This window comes from Stenella coeruleoalba (assembly GCF_951394435.1).
Source record: "Stenella coeruleoalba genome assembly, chromosome: 11".
Classification (NCBI taxonomy): Eukaryota; Metazoa; Chordata; class Mammalia; order Artiodactyla; family Delphinidae; genus Stenella; species Stenella coeruleoalba.
In genome coordinates, this window is record NC_137157.1 from 52537323 (window position 1) to 52553350 (window position 16028).

General features: G+C 38.4%; 1 protein-coding gene across 2 annotated transcripts in view; it reads right to left on the reverse strand.

Moving 5' to 3' along the window:
• The window catches only part of RXYLT1 (ribitol xylosyltransferase 1), a 28054-nt gene extending 14437 nt beyond the window's left edge, over positions 1-13617 (reverse strand). The window contains exons 1-3 of one of the 2 annotated variants that reach the window (XM_079937094.1): positions 13236-13617; positions 11059-11202; positions 7152-7254 (exon numbers count right to left, since the gene is read on the reverse strand). In XM_079937094.1, coding sequence (XP_079793220.1) covers positions 7152-7254; positions 11059-11202; positions 13236-13404 — 416 coding nt within the window. In that variant the 5' untranslated portion in view covers positions 13405-13617. The remainder of the gene's footprint in view (positions 1-7151; positions 7255-11058; positions 11203-13235) is intronic. The other variant, XM_079937095.1, reaches the window with a different exon arrangement.
• Between the last annotated feature and the right edge of the window lie 2411 nt (positions 13618-16028).

Below are 16028 nucleotides of genomic sequence, written 5' to 3' on the forward strand. Positions count from 1 at the left end.
TGCCCCAGGGTGCCTCAGTATACAGTTTGGGAAGCACAGATTTAGGTAAAGAAACTTTAGGGGTAAAAAAAAAAATCCCATAAGATTCAGATAGTTGTGTGTGTGTTGGGAGGTGTGTTAGTCACACTGCAGTGGGTTGAGAAGTGAATGAGAAGGGGACAGTAAGAAGTAAGTGGGGAGAAATGCAAATCAAAACTACAATGAGATACCACCTCACACCAGTCAGAATGGCCATGATTAAAAAGTCTACAATTAACAAATGCTGGGGAGGGTGTGCAAAAAAGGGAACCCTCCTACACTGTTGGTGGGAATGTAAATTGGTGCAGTCACTATGGAAAACCGTTTGGAGGCTCCTCAAAAAACTAAAAACAGAGTTACCATATGATCCAGCAATCCCACTGCTGGGCATATATCCAGACAAAACTCTAATTCAAAAAGATACATACACCCCTATGTTCATAGCAGCACTATTCACAATAGCCAAGACATGGAAACAACCTAAATGTCCATTGACAGATGAATGGATAAAGAAGATGTGGTACACATACACAATGAATATTATTCAGCCATAAAAAATAATGAAATAATGTCATTTGCAGCAACATGGATGGACCTAGAGGTTTTCATACTAAATGAAGTCGGAAAGAAAAAGGCAAAAACCATATGATATCACTTACATGTGGAATCTAAAATATGAAACGAATGAACTTATCTACAATACAGACTCACAGACATAGAGAACAGACTTGTGGTTGCCAAGGGGCATGGGGAGTATGGGAGGGATGGATTGGGAGTTTGGCATTAGCAGATGCAAAGTATTATATATAGAATGGATAAACAACAAGGTTCTACTGTATAGCACAGGGAACTATATTCAACATCCTGTGATAAACGATAATGAAAAAGAACATGAAACAATGTATATAGACGTATAACTGAATCACTCTGCTGTACAGCAGAAATTAACACACCGTTGTAAATCAACTATACTTGAATAAAATAAATTACAAAAAAGAAGTGGGGACAGTAAGTGTAGACAACTCTTCTGAAAGTGTGGATGAGAAGGTGAGAACGCAATAATGAGTGAAAGGTGGGAGACAAAGGAGAGCAAGGAAGTAACCGATGAAGCAAGGTCTTGGGATATGCAGAAGGGATGCACAGGTGGAGGGAGTTAATACTGAACACAGGTGAGGGAGATCATCTCATTGTCTGAGAGCTGAGGAAAGAGAGAATGTTAGGTGAGGGATCACATAGAGATCATGTAGGTAAATGTTAGAGGGGCAGCTAGTTAAGGGAGATAATTGTGGATATCTTGAGGAAATAGAGGCAGGGTTGTCTGCTGAGAAAGAGGGGGTTAGGCAGGTGTTGGGTAGTGGCCTAGAGAAGAGTAGAAAAATCTGCTTTTATTCTTTCTGTATTTTCTATCTTGAACGCATACTAGCTATCCAGTCATGCAAGCTAGAAACCAGGGAACTATCACATTCGATTCTTGCTCTCATCTAATAATCCTTAAATTCTGATAGTTTTGTCCCCAAATTTCTAAAATTCCTGGCTCTGCTGGAATACCACTTCCCAATTTCATCCCTTATTTATATCTCTGCTGGATACTTATAGTTTCCTAATGCAATGTCCTGGTCTGCCTGCATTCAGCTGTCTCCTTCAAATCATTTTTCCACATGGCTACTGGAGACATCTACACAAAAAACATACATGACAATACCACTATCTAGCTTAATCATCTTCAACTGCTTTTCACTGAACAAGAATAAAGTCCAAGAGTTTTAATGTAGCAAATACAAGGCCCATGACCATCTGGCCCTTGTCCTCCACTCCCAATATGAGCTACCCTACCCCATCTTCATGCTCTAGGGATTCTGAATGGTTTGCGATTCTATGCACAACCCAAGCTGTTTATCAATTCTTAGGCCCTGATATTGCCTCTGCTGGGAATATAATCACTCCTCTCACTGCCTTCCTAAATCCTACTAATCTTTTAAGACTTAGCTCAGCTATCACCTCCTCTAGGAAGCCTTTCTTGATAGGCCCCATATCCCCAACTCTACTCATATTGAGTTAGTGGCCTTCCCTCTATATTTCCCTAACAACTAAGGAGTATGCACGTCCTTACCATTATGCTTTGTATAAGGTATGAAAATTATTTATGTGTTTATCTCAGCCACTAGTGTGTGAACTCCCTGAGGCTAGGGAAAAGTATTTTATTCTCTTTGAAATCCTCAGAGCCTAGTAGGAACTAACTAGCAGGCACTCAGTAAATGCTGAATGAGTTAAGCCATAATTCTCTTTAAGGGAGTTATCTGCTCTACCAATTTATTTAAGTTCTCCTACTGCATTTAAAATATGAATCAAGTTACAAAAATTCAATTTATTAATAAATTTCTAGCTATACATTTATTACATAAAGTAGGGCATATGTATGAGATATTATAGTATATTTATGCATGATAAAAGATGTATTTTAGTTTCCTGAAGTTATTCATCATGCATCAGTCACAAATATCCATTAGCTGAAAAATGAACATATTTAAGAAGCTCATACACAGAATTTTAAAACAGTGACTTGCTCTTCTAGATTTCTTAGCATATATTTAATAGTCAGAACTTCTAATTTTCAATATTTATTATTTTTCTGCTAGGTTCGGAAGAAAACTTTCTTCCCAATAAGTACTTTCAATACTTACAGAGTCCAGAGAAATCATTTGAATATTGAGTTCTAAGCTGAACGTGAGCAAAATATAGTTTTTTAGAATCCAATATAATTATTGTTTCATTCTTTCTAAATTCAGTGAGTGCTACTGAACAAACGCTATATGCTATTACATTAAGTGAGTTACAGATAAGATTAATAATTGCCAGCTAAGAGTCTGGCATATGCCTTGATAAAGAAGAAGCACACAAGCTAAACCATCCACACAGCTCTCAGCCATCGCATTCTACATCATGTTTGGTTAATACATAGTTTTAGAAAATAGGTATACCGAACCCATGAATGGCCCTTACTTTTGAATAGCTGTTGCAATTCACCCTACTTTTGTGGCCAGCATCATTGCCATGACTCCACGCCTTCTGAATTCAGTGTTTATGATGGAACACTCCCACCCTCATACTAGCTTGGCTGGAGTGGGAGAATGGGCATTGTGAAAAATTAACTATATTGTCTTTCTTTACCAATGAAAATTTTATTTGAGATCTGTATTGATCTATGGTCCAGTATATGACTGAAACATAGTATAGCCATTAATATTATCTATAAAAGCTTTCACTCACTGTAATGAGTAGTGAGCTCACTAAATTCTTATAATAGTAATATCTGGAAATTCTAAAAATAGGAATCAGACACATTTTATCGTGAGCTTCAGAGAAAAGTTCAACTTTTTCATAAGGAGCAGATGCTCATTGAAAATATAATTGAATTTAGGACCTCCCTGGTGGTGCAGTGGTTAAGAATCCGCCCGCCAATGCAGGGGACACAGGTTCATGCCCTGGTCGGGGAAGATCCCACATGCCACGGAGCAGCTAAGCCCGTGCACCACAACTACTGAGCCTGCGCTCTAGAGCCCATGAGCCACAACTACTGAGCCTGCGCTCTAGAGCCTGCGTGCCACAACTACTGAAGCCCACGTGCCTAGAGCCCATGCTCCGCAATGAGAGAAGCCACCGCAATGAGAAGCCTGCGCACCACAATGAAGAAGAGCCCCCAGTCGCCGCAACTAGAGAAAGCCTGCACGCAGAGACAAAACACCCAACGCAGCCAAAAATAAATTAAAAAAAAAAGCAAGTATAATTGAATTTAGATAACAACGAATTAAGTAATTTAGTAATTTATGTAATTAAGTAATTTAAGTAATTTATGCTAAATTACTTAATTAAGTTAGAATTAAACTTAATTCTAACTTTTGTTTTATCAAATGGGTAGACATTTATATATCTTATGATAATGCCTGCACATGCACATTACAGAATTCTGAAGGCAGTCTTTTGGGGATAATCAAAGGTTATGATAAGCAGAAGACGCCTCCTAAGAAATTAAACATAAAGTTGCCCTTTGAAATTAAACTATAAATGAACATATGACAGATATGAGCTGAAACAGGCAAAGTTCCTTCAAGAGACGGAATGGGTGCCATGCTAGCTTGTAACCTAATTGAACACATTAACAGAAAACATGTATCAAAAAGGTGTTTACTGGGAGGTATGTGAATGGAGAGATAATAGACAATAATGGAAACACAGAAAAAAGGAGAACTGAAAGGTAGGGAGATGTTGCAGTACCTATTTAAGTAACAGTAAAAATAATAAAACTAATAACAAGACTTCTATTAGTGATTACCATGTGCCAGATACTGGTCTAAGCACTGTATATCTATTAATGCGTTTAATCTTCAAAACAATCCTGTGAAATAGAAACTAATATTTACCTTAATAATTATTTTAAATTATTATATTATATATATATTTTATATATATATATTACATTATAATTATTTTAAACTCAAGGAAATCCAGGCACTGAGAGGTTAAGAAACTTGCCAAGGTCAGACACTAATAAGAGGTAAAGCTGGAATTGGAACTGAGATATTCTGGCTTCAGAGTCTGTGCCCTTAACAACTCAGTCACATTGCTACACTGCCAACAGGTGACTGGACTTCACCAGCCTGCCTCACAAGTTCAGTCTGCCCTGCATGTATTCATCTATTCACATCCTGAGCACAGCCTATGTATGGTACTGACTCAGTGGTGAACATGGAGTCATTCATTTCTTCCCTTCTGAAACACACAGATTTGGAAGTGCTATATATAGTTATAGCCCACATTTTGATTCCATATTTAATCAAACAACTCTCAAATATTTAGGTATCATTTGTAGTCTGCCTATATGGAAAGAATGTGCTGGTCAAGCCAATACAAACATGTGGACTGACCGACAGTTCTATTTCCATTCTGAGTTATTTACTTGACATTCTGGATTACATTATTTGGGCCTATGAATAGATAAGAATCAGCATTCAGGAGCCTGATCGACCCTGGAACACTGAGGATACCCTTTCTATTTTCTGTCTCGGAAGTGCTGTGAAATTAACGTTAAATGATATAAGCTCTTTGTAAACTTAAGGATTTATTTAAATAGAATGTATTTATGCTTATTTAAAGGATTTTGATAGTATTTAGAAACTCTTTCTGTATCTTCAAGATGACCGATTACTGCCAATTCACTTTTGGTCAAATAAAAATGAATGTGTTGGGACCTCCCTGGTGGCGCAGTGGTTAAGAATCCGCTTGCCAATGCAGGGGACAAGTTCGAGCCCTGGTCTGGGAAGATCCTACATGCTACGGAGCAACTAAGCCCGTGCACCACAACTACTGAGCCTGTGCTCTAGAGCCCGCGAGCCACAACTACTGAAGTCCATGCGCCTAGAGCCCATGCTCTGCAACAAGAGAAGCCACCGCAATGAGAAGCCCACACACCGCAATGAAGAGTAGCCCCCACTCGCCACAACTACAAAAAGCCGGCGCGCAGCAACAAAGATCCAATGCAGCCAAAAATAAATAAATAAAATAAATAACTTAAAAAAAAAGAATGTGTTGAAACATTTAAGTTAATACCCATGTAGCCTGATTCAACTCAAAACTTGCAATTTCATAAAAGTTTATTAATTTTGGATAAATTATGTATGCTACTTTCCATAAGCCTAAAACTTTAATAAAATGTTTAAAAAAATCTTTTACAATAGTGAACTTCCTTGAATATACAGTTCTCTTAAATTCTAAAAGGAAGTAGCATTGTTATTTAATCATAATATAAAATCTCAGGTAAAAATTTCAGAAGGAAACAGGAAGTTAGTTTTTCTTTTGGGAGTTAATGCCATTTGCTCAAAACCTTTGCTGCAGTAACACTGTATATTAACTTCTCTATGAATTTCAAATAACTCTTTTGAAAATGCTAATATATATTGTAGGTAGACCTAATAGACTAATACTCATAACACATGTTTACTTTTAAAACAGCAAAATGTTACATTTATATGCATAATACACATTTACTTTCAAACACCCAAATCCAACTATTTTAAGTTTAGGATTATGTATAAACTCTTCAATGGGATTAGATCAATAGAAGCCTGGAGATAAAAGGAAAAATAATCATTACCAATGATGATTTAAAAGCCTGTTTACTTTTCAAGAATGATTACTTTGAAAAGATACATGCAATGAAATTGCTTTCCAAGTGTGTATACAGTAAATAAAGAATTAAAAGAGCAGCGAAAATTCAAATGAAACTGATATTAACTACAGCTCTTCCTCTTGATTTCTGTGAGAAATAAATGGAAACCTAAAGGAAACCATAATCTTTGGTTCACATTTTTTTCCCTTAATAATATAATTGTAAAATGAAATAAGCATTTTAAAATAATTATTTTTGGTTTTTATTTCAATAAGAAAGCAAAATCTAATAGAAAATAGCATTCTTTCATTGTCACAATATTTCTAAATAAAATGATCTTAATTCTATTTAAAAATCTTCAGAAAATATGCAATCACAGATAAAAAGTTTTATAAAAATAAGAGTGCAAAAATGTCAATAATACATTGGTTTTATTGAATTAAAAAAAGATTTCTGAATATTGCAGTGAAATGGTAATCTATACTATCAAATCATGATAGAATTCATATATGAAATGTTTTGATAAAAATTTCAAAACTAATAGCAGTAGCTTTGCTACCACGTGAATATATAAAAATATGTGAATCTATTACATGAAGGAGAAAAATAAAAATACTTTAAGTTTTCATATTATTCCAACATACAGAATGTTACATGTTTATCAACAACCAAATGTTGCAAAATTTAGAGCACGAACTTTTCCATATAATCAGACATGTTTTGATTAAAATGAAATAGACACATGATTCCAAAAAACCCGTATTTTGTAACATCCAATTTTATAAGAAAATGTTTAAGGTAAGCTTTAACTACAAATATATATACATGAGGTTTATCTCTCCATCCTTCACAAGTTGAAGTGAAAATATTTTCTATAAATATTGATATATTTTCCTCTGATTTTTCTTCTAGTATTTACATAAAAAATTGTACAGCAACATATCAAAGGTTAATGCTGCACAATTAATACCTGTAATGTGTTCTTCCAACAACTAAATTTCCTTCTCTCCGCTGAGCAGTCACATCAGTGGGCTCAAGTAAACCTTCAAAAATATGCTCCCAGAGATACAAACCTGGTAATTAAAAAAACAAAAAATGAAAGCATGTACCTTCTGGTGTACTCTAGTGTGTGAGATGAATTTATGTTCTGCTCTTTCATATCATTTGATTAGGAAACCAGATTCTATTCCTCTTTGGGCTCAAAATCATCAGTATGGCAGCTAATGTACGAGAGACTAAACTCAGAGGTTGTCAGTGTAAAATGTGGGTTATATTAAAGACAAAAAACTCTCTTACTCTATATTTGAGAAACCCCTAATCATCACTGGACCTTTACTACCTATCTTATCCTGAAATGTGTTATATTACAGTGTAAGTTACTATATGATTACAGTGTAAGTTACTATATGATTACAGTGTAAGTTACTGTATGATTAGGACTGTTTCTATATTATAACAGAAGGAGGGGGGAAATCACCATCTTGTGCCAAACAGAACCAGAGAAGCTCATGTATGTACATATACATTCAATATGTCAAGGAGATATTACCTCCTCCCCACCTGAACACACATCCTTCACTGCATGATGCCCTCTGCAAACAAATGCCACTGTGTCTTTTCTCCTTAGGCGGGCCCCTACGTTTTATCATGATTTCACCTGAATGAAAGCTCTGTGAGTAGAGGTCTCAGAACTCTGTGTTGTCATACAATGAGGTAATCTGGAGATGAGGAGGTAATCAGGGAGCCCAATTACGTAAATGTAACTAAAAAGTTAGATTGAGAGATGTGTTTTGTTCCATTCTCATTACACCGTGGTACTAAAAGACACACACAAAACCCATGTTTAAAGACTTGGCTAATCAGATAAAGCTTTCCAAATATGGTAGGCTGAGTAATGCTCTCCTCCAACCCAAGAGGTCCAAAGATGAAATCTCTAGCACCTATGAATGTTAACTTTACAAAGCAAAAGAGACCTTCTAAATGTGATTAAGATAAGGATACTGAGGTGGAGAGATTATGCTGGATTACCTGGGTGGGTCCTATGTAATCACAAGGGTCCTCAGGAAAGGGAGGCAGGAGACTGAAAATGAGGGAAAGAGATGTGAGGAGGAAGCAGAAGTCAGAGTGAGGTGGGGCCATGAGTCAAGGAATGCAGGCAGTCACTAGAAACTGTAAAAGGCAAGGAAGCAGATGCTCCTCTAGAGCCTCCAAAGGGAATATAGCCCTGTGGACACAGTTTAGATTTCTGCCTTCAGAAATGTAAGCTAATAAACTTACAGTGACAGCAGTTAATAATACTGTATTGCACATATGAGAGTTGCAAAGAAAGTAGGTCTTAAAAGTTCTCATCACAAGAAAAAAATTGTAACTATGTGAGGTGATGGATGTTCACTAGACTTACTATGTTGATCCTTTCACAATATATATATCAAATCATATGTAGTACACCTGAAACACATTTATATAATGTTATATGTCACTCACAGATCAATTAAAAAATGTGTTGTTTGAAGCCACTAATTTTTGGTAGTTGGTTACGGCAGCTAAAGGAACCTATAGATTATGTAGCAATAGATTATGGTACCTGGAAATGGGGTGCTGCTGTAACAAATACTTAAAAATCTGGAAGTGCCTTTGGAATTGGGTAATGGGGAAAGGCTGGAAGAATTTTGAGAAGCATGATTAAAAAACACCTAGAATAGATTGCCTTGAACAGACTGTAGCTAGAAATATGGATGTTAGTGACTCAGTTCTGAGAACTCAGAAGAAAGTGAGGAGAACAGTAGGAAAAAACCTGTATCATCTTAGAGAATACCGAAATCACCATAAACCGACTGTTGGTAAAACTATGCACATTAAAATTGCTCTTGGTAGGGGCTCAGGAGGAAATGAGAAACATGTCATTAGAGACTGGAGAAAAGGGGATCTTTGTTATACAGCAGCAGAAAGTTTAGCTGGATTATGTCCTGCAGTTATATGCAAAGCAGAACTTGTAAACGATAAACTTGGATAGTTAGCTGAAGAGATTTCTAAGTAAAGTGTTGAAGTTGTGGCCTGGTTTCATCTTGCTGATTACAGTAAAATATGAGTTGAAAAGAGAGACTGAGGAAAAAACTGGTAAGCAAAAAGGAACAATGACTTGATGATTTCGGGAATTCTTACCCTATTCAGATTGCAAAAGAGGTGAAAAATTAGGAGATTCACTGTCAAGAAAGCATGCTCTGGAGAGAAGGCTAAGGATGTAGGTGACATCCCTTTGCTAATGCCTGGTCAGAATACTCAATCACAAAGAGGGTTTTTTGAAAATATTAGGTGTTAATTTATGGATCTCCTTAACCATCTCAACAGAAGCTAGAAACAGAGATGGGATTATCCAGGTAAGACCTGTGGAGGAACTCTTGTCTAAAAAAGCAAATCTTTGTGACATAAATGGGAGACCCACAAGGTTCTTGAGAATGTTATATTAGCAGAAACACTGCTAGCTTGGACTAAAAGGGACAGAGACAGCCTGAAATGAAACAAGCTTATTGGACTCCCAAAATTCTAACAGCAGGAACAGGATGATAAAACTACTGAGCTGCAAACACATGCTAACCTTCCTGAAAATGGAAGGATGACTTCCCAAGCATGGAGCTGAAAGTCCAGAAGTAAAGCTCTGAGCCACAGAGTACTCCCAGGCATTCAAACCTAATGGAGTTTGCCTGGCTGGATATCAAAATTGCTTAAACCTGTGACTCCATTTTCCTTCCATCTTCTCCCTTTTGGAATGGGAATTTCTACGACTGGTATCCTATGACTGTGCCTAGAGAATAGGCCGATGAATGAATGCAGTGCTTGATAAAGCTCATCTGGACACTTTGTGCCTATTGGATTGAAATGAGAAAAGTCTGGAAACATGAAACTTGTTAAGAAGTCAATATAATTAAAAACTAGAATGGAGAAGTGGAAATTTAAAGGAAGAAATTAATATTAGAGATTTTATAGAGAAAAATGTTGCTATAACTTGATGATTGGATGCCTGGGTCTGGGTACTAGAACTTCAGAGGTCAGTAGTAATTTTCAAGGATGTATATATGTATGTATGCAAGTGACTATGAATTTATGAAACATCATGGGTCAGGCACTACTATTCTGTTTACTTTCCTTTCACCTGGTACCTTCTATCCATATCCCGTACTGTACATAAATCTAACGTTTTATGGCCAAAGAAAGCCCCTTCTAACTCACTAAATTCTTTCTGACTCTTCTGTCAGAGTCCCCCATTGAGGACCCCCATTGAGGGGGGGACCCCCCATTGAGGGTCCCCCATTCTCTAATTGAGCATATCATATAACTTAGAACACTACACTCTCATGATACTCAGAGCAAAAATGCTTTTGTGGGCAAACAAGTTTAATCAACTACATACTATATCCCCTTCTTAGACATTCACAATGAACACTGTCATATTAAAGGCTCTGACAAAGCCCTGTAATAAAGAACCTTGTTTAACTTTGTTCAGTTCAATGTTTCCCAAACTTGTTTGGCCATTAAGGGCAGGGGCCACATCTTGTACTTGTGCATCAAGTGTCCAATAGACACATAATTCCATGAAAATTCAGTTGACATAGGCATTTCAGTATAATTATGCAAACACAACCCACTCTTTGTATTGACAAATAAAGCTGTGCTCTGCTAAAGACCAACAATAGAATATATGTGTGCATGTGTGTGTTTGTGTGTGTGCATTTACACAGATGTTGTCTAACAGAAAAGAGAAATGGAATATTGAGAAAAAGTGAAAAAATGCATCAAGATGTCTTAACAAATGATGAAATAAACTGTAAATATATTAACAAAGTGCTTTTTACATGTCTTAGCTTTAAACATTAATTTACCAATGGCAGCTTTGCCCCAGATTTGTACATGGAAGTCTTTTTTCTCTTTTGTGGACTTATTTAATATCTGCAGTCTGTGTTTTTGCTCATTTTTTTCATCTTCTTCCCAAGGATTCCATTCTTCACTTCTCAAAGTAGATTGTTCTATGTTATAAAAAGAGCAACAAGTGTTATTAATAAGATAGAGCTGCAGTTGTAGATAAATTCAAGCCATTTAAATTAGATGTTAGGGAGTTTTAATTGCATCCTAACTTCAATTTTTCAAAGAGATAAAGCAACAGAATTTGAACTGGTTAAACACTGTAAAAATAAAAAAAGGAAATCATAACTTAAGTTTGATTGAACCGTTACCCTGAAAGAGCTTGATATAAAATAATAAAATGTTAACACAAGGCAGGAAATTCTCTCTCCCAAATAAAGCCTTCTAAAATGACTGGGTACAGTAATATGCATCAAGTTACAAGTTTAACTTTTGCCAGTTCTTTGCAGATCATATATATATAAAACGCAACCTATACATAAAAACTTGACTTCAACATGAAAAGTGTCCCACAGTTTCAGATACTATTGTGCAAAATTCTGAAAGAAGGGAGAAATAAGCCTGAGTCCGATCCTGACATAGGTCAAAATACAAGAGAGGGGATCAAAACTTGGAGATGAAGCGCTCTGGCCTTCAGAAGTCACAGCAGGATTAGAGCAGGCTCTTTGTTTCAATATGGGAATAGATGTCCTTAAGCCAGCGGCATTCCAGCAAATCTCTGGCATTTTGTGACAATATCTTGGATATATTTTTTAACATCTTTATTGGAGTATAATTGCTTTACAATGGTGTGTTAGTTTCTGCTTTATAACAAAGTGAATCAGTCATACATATACATATGTTCCCATATCTCTTCCCTCTTGCATCTCCCTCCCTCCCACCCCTCTAGGTGGTCACAAAGCACTGAGCTGATCTCCCTGTGCTATGCGGCTGCTTCCCACTAGCTATCTATTTTACGTTTGGTAGTGTATATATGTCCATGCCTCTCTCTCGCTTTGTCACAGCTTACCCTTCCCCCTCCCCATATCCTCAAGTCCATTCTCTAGAAGGTCTGTGTCTTTATTCCTGTCTTACCCCTAGGTTCTTCATGACCTTTTTTTTTCTTCTTAGATTCCATATATATGTGTTAGCATATGGTATTTGTTTTTCTCTTTCTGACTTACTTCACTCTGTATAACAGACTCTAGGTCCATCCACCTCACTACAAATAACTCAATTTCGTTTCTATCTATGGCTGAGTAATATTCCATTGTATATATGTGCCACATCTTCTTTATCCATTCATCTGTTGATGGACACTTAGGTTGCTTCCATGTCCTGGCTATTGTAAATAGAGCTGCAATGAACATTCTGGTACATGACTCTTTTTGAATTATGTGGAGAAAAGACAGCCTCTTCAATAAGCGGTGCTGGGAAAACTGGACAGCTACATGTAAAAGTATGAAATTAGAACACTCCCTAACACCACACACAAAAATAAACTCAAAATGGATTAAAGGCCTAAATGTAAGGCCAGACACTATAAAACTCTTAGAGGAAAACATAGGCAGAACATTCTATGACATAAATCACAGCAAGATCCTTTTTGACCCACCTCCTAGAGAAATGGAAATAAAAACAAAAATAAACAAATGGGACCTAATGAAACTTAAAAGCTTTTGCACAGCAAAGGAAACCATAAACAAGACCAAAAGGCAACCCTCAGAATGGGAGAAAATATTTGCAAATGAAGCAACTGACAGAGGATTAATCTCCAAAATTTACAAGCAGCTCAGGCAGCTCAATAACAGAAAAACAAATAACCCAATCCAAAAATGGGCAGAAGATCTAAATATCTTGGATATTTAAGATGTGTTTTAAAGGTGTGCGCACCTGTCAGCCCCAGGGGTAGGGAGTGGGGACGGCGTGTGGGACTTGGACGAGGACGGGGGCACTCATACATACATCCTCCAGTCCCGAGGCCTGGGCTGGCTACCGAGAGCTGAAGGAGGAAAAGCGCATACCGGGGCCCGGGGGCAATCCCGGGTCCGAGAGCGCGACCGGTGGCCGCGCGGCTCCGCTAGCCCAGCCCCCACCAGCCCGCAGCCCCGAGTCCCGGCGCGCCGCTGAGGAGGGAGGCCGCGGGCCGGTGTCCTACCTCGGCCTCGCCTCTCCCGCGCCGGGGCAGCCCCCTTCCTGAGGCCCCGCAAAGACGCGTCCTGCGTCCGGCGGCTGCGCCCGAAGAAGACGTGGTAGGCGGCGTAGATGGAGAAGAGGCAGTACAGGGCGATAAGAATCGAGCAGAGACGCTTCCGCGTCAGCCGCATCCCACTCAGCCTTCCCCTCAGGCCACCACCACTGTGGAGATGGGCCGGAGGCGAAGCCGCCACTCAGCTCCGCGGCCCTAGCGTCGCCGGGTGCAGACGCAGGCCCTGCCAGGGGGTGTAGTCATCCGAAACGGACCCGCCCGCCGCTTCCGCCCCGACGCGCCCCGACCCCGCCCCTCGCCCTCGCCCCACCCAGGACTCGCCCTCGGCCCCGCCCTCAGCCCCGCCTAAGCCTCTCTGAGGCTCCTCCGTCCCGCCCTGCCAACGGCCCCGCCCTTTCGGGGAGCGCTAAGATCCTTCTTGCCTCGGACTCTGGAATCGGGCGTTGGAAGACCGCCCCTTCGCCCGCGCCAATCCATGACCTCTGCAGTGTATCCACGGCCACTTTCAACCCTGCCCATCTTCCGATGTACAGAAAGACTTCACCATCATCTGACCGCAAAGAAAAAAAACCAAAACAGCACCTTAGTCCATTAAGGCCACATGAAGGCATGGACCATGGCAGTTTTTGTTCAACATGTGATCTCCATCCCAGCCTGCTGTATTGACAGACGAATGAATATAAATGTCCATTAAAATATTTAAGTGGTGGTAGTGGCACAACATTGTGAATGTAATTCCCACTCAACGGTACACTTAGAAATGGTTAGAACGGCAAACATCATATTATGTATACCTTGCTACAATAAAAATATGAAAAAAATTGAGTTTAATTACTATGATGTGACTTGAACGCACATAGGCATGCAGCCTTTTGTCAAATAGAGGCTGTAAAATTGAATGTTGTCTATCCATTTTCTATGTCAAGCCTTGCTAAGTTGGGCTACTATTTTTTTTCGGTCAGTTGTATCTGGTTTTGCTGTTCAACTTGTCTGGCAGTCTTCTTAGCTGGAAAGCTTGTAGGACATGAGTGTGGAGTAGACTGTTGGTTAGAGCTTTAAGTTGTTGTGTTCTGACAGATTCAACTCTACCCTGATGCAGTCTTAACATTTCTGGATAAAGTTTCCAACCTCTTTGTTGGTAAAAGCTTACCTTTAATGAATTGGTTTTTTTAAAAAAGATTTTTATGCCTGTGGACCATTTTTAAATTCTTTATTGAATTTATTACAATATTGCTTCTGTTTTATGTTTTGGTTTTTTGCCAGAAAGGCATGTGGGATCTTAGCTCCTCAATCAGGGATCGAACCTGCACGTCCTTCATTGGAAGGGGAAGTCTTAACCACTGGACTGAACTTCATTTGAAACAATTTTGCTAGATTGTATGTGACAGCTGTCATATCAGCGTACATTAAAAAAAAAAGACATCAGAATTAGTGAGTTTTTGTGTAGCCATTTTAATATTGAAGATGGAAGAAAAAAGCAACATTTTCGGCATATTATGATTTATTATTTCAAGAAAGGTAAAAATGCAACTGAAACACACAAAAAGATCTGTGCAGTGTATGGAGAAGGTGCTGTGACCGATCAAACATCAAAACTGGTTTGAGAAGTTTCGTGCTGGAGATTTCTCGCTGGACGATGCTCCACGGTCGGGTAGACTAGCTGAAGTTGACAGCGATCAAATCAAGACATTAATCGAGAACAATCAGCATTATACCACGCGGGAGATAGCTCACACACTCAAAATATCCAAATCAAGCGTTGAAAATCATTTTCACCAGCTTGGCCATGTTAATTGCTATGTTTGGGCTCCACATAAGTTAAGCAAAAAAACCTTCTTGACAGTACTTCCGCATACGATTCTCTACTTAAATGTAATGAAAACATTCCTTTTTTTTTTTTTTTTTTGGCTGTGCTGGGTCTTTGTTGTTGCGTGCAGGCTTTCTCTAGTTGCAGTGAGTGGGGGCTACTCTTCATTGCGGTGCGTGGGCTTCTCATTGCAGTGGCTCCTCTTGTTGTGGAGCATAGGCTCTAGGTGCAGGGGCTTCTGTAGTTGCAGCACGCGGCCTTCAGTAGTTGCGGCACGTGGGCTAAGTAGTTGTGGTGAGCAGGCTCAGTAGTTGCGGCTTGCAGGCTTAGTTGTCCTGTGGCACGTGGGATCTTAGTTCCCCGACCAGGGATCGAATCCGTGTCCCCTGCATTGGAAGGCGGATTCTTTACCACTGGACCACCAGGGAAGTCCCGGCTTCTCTCTCTCTCTCTCTCTTTTTTTTTTATGTATGAAGATATTTATTTGAAGCATTGTCTGTAGGGCCCAAAAAACTAGAAACTAGGTAAATGCTTATTAATAGGGAAATTAGTAAATAAATTATGGTCTATCCACACTGTGAATTAGACAGTATTTGGGCTTATTTAATCTAGTAGTGATTATAAGAGAGAGGGTGTGTGGAATTTTAATTACCAAGTGGTAAAGATTTGATATGGCTTTTAAAATTTTACCTATGTGATGTTTGAAATGACATTCTGTTGTTTTAATTATCATTTCCCTGGTTAATCGTGAGGGTAAGTACTTTTTAATTATATTTACTGTTTTTTTGTTTACCTCTTCTGTAAATTGTCCATATTTTTTGTACAGTTTTCTATTCATTGTTTATCTTTTACTTTTGATTATATGACTTAAATTTACTTTCTATAGTAATCATTTGTTGTTTATTGCAAATATATTGCAAATCTATTTTTCCAAC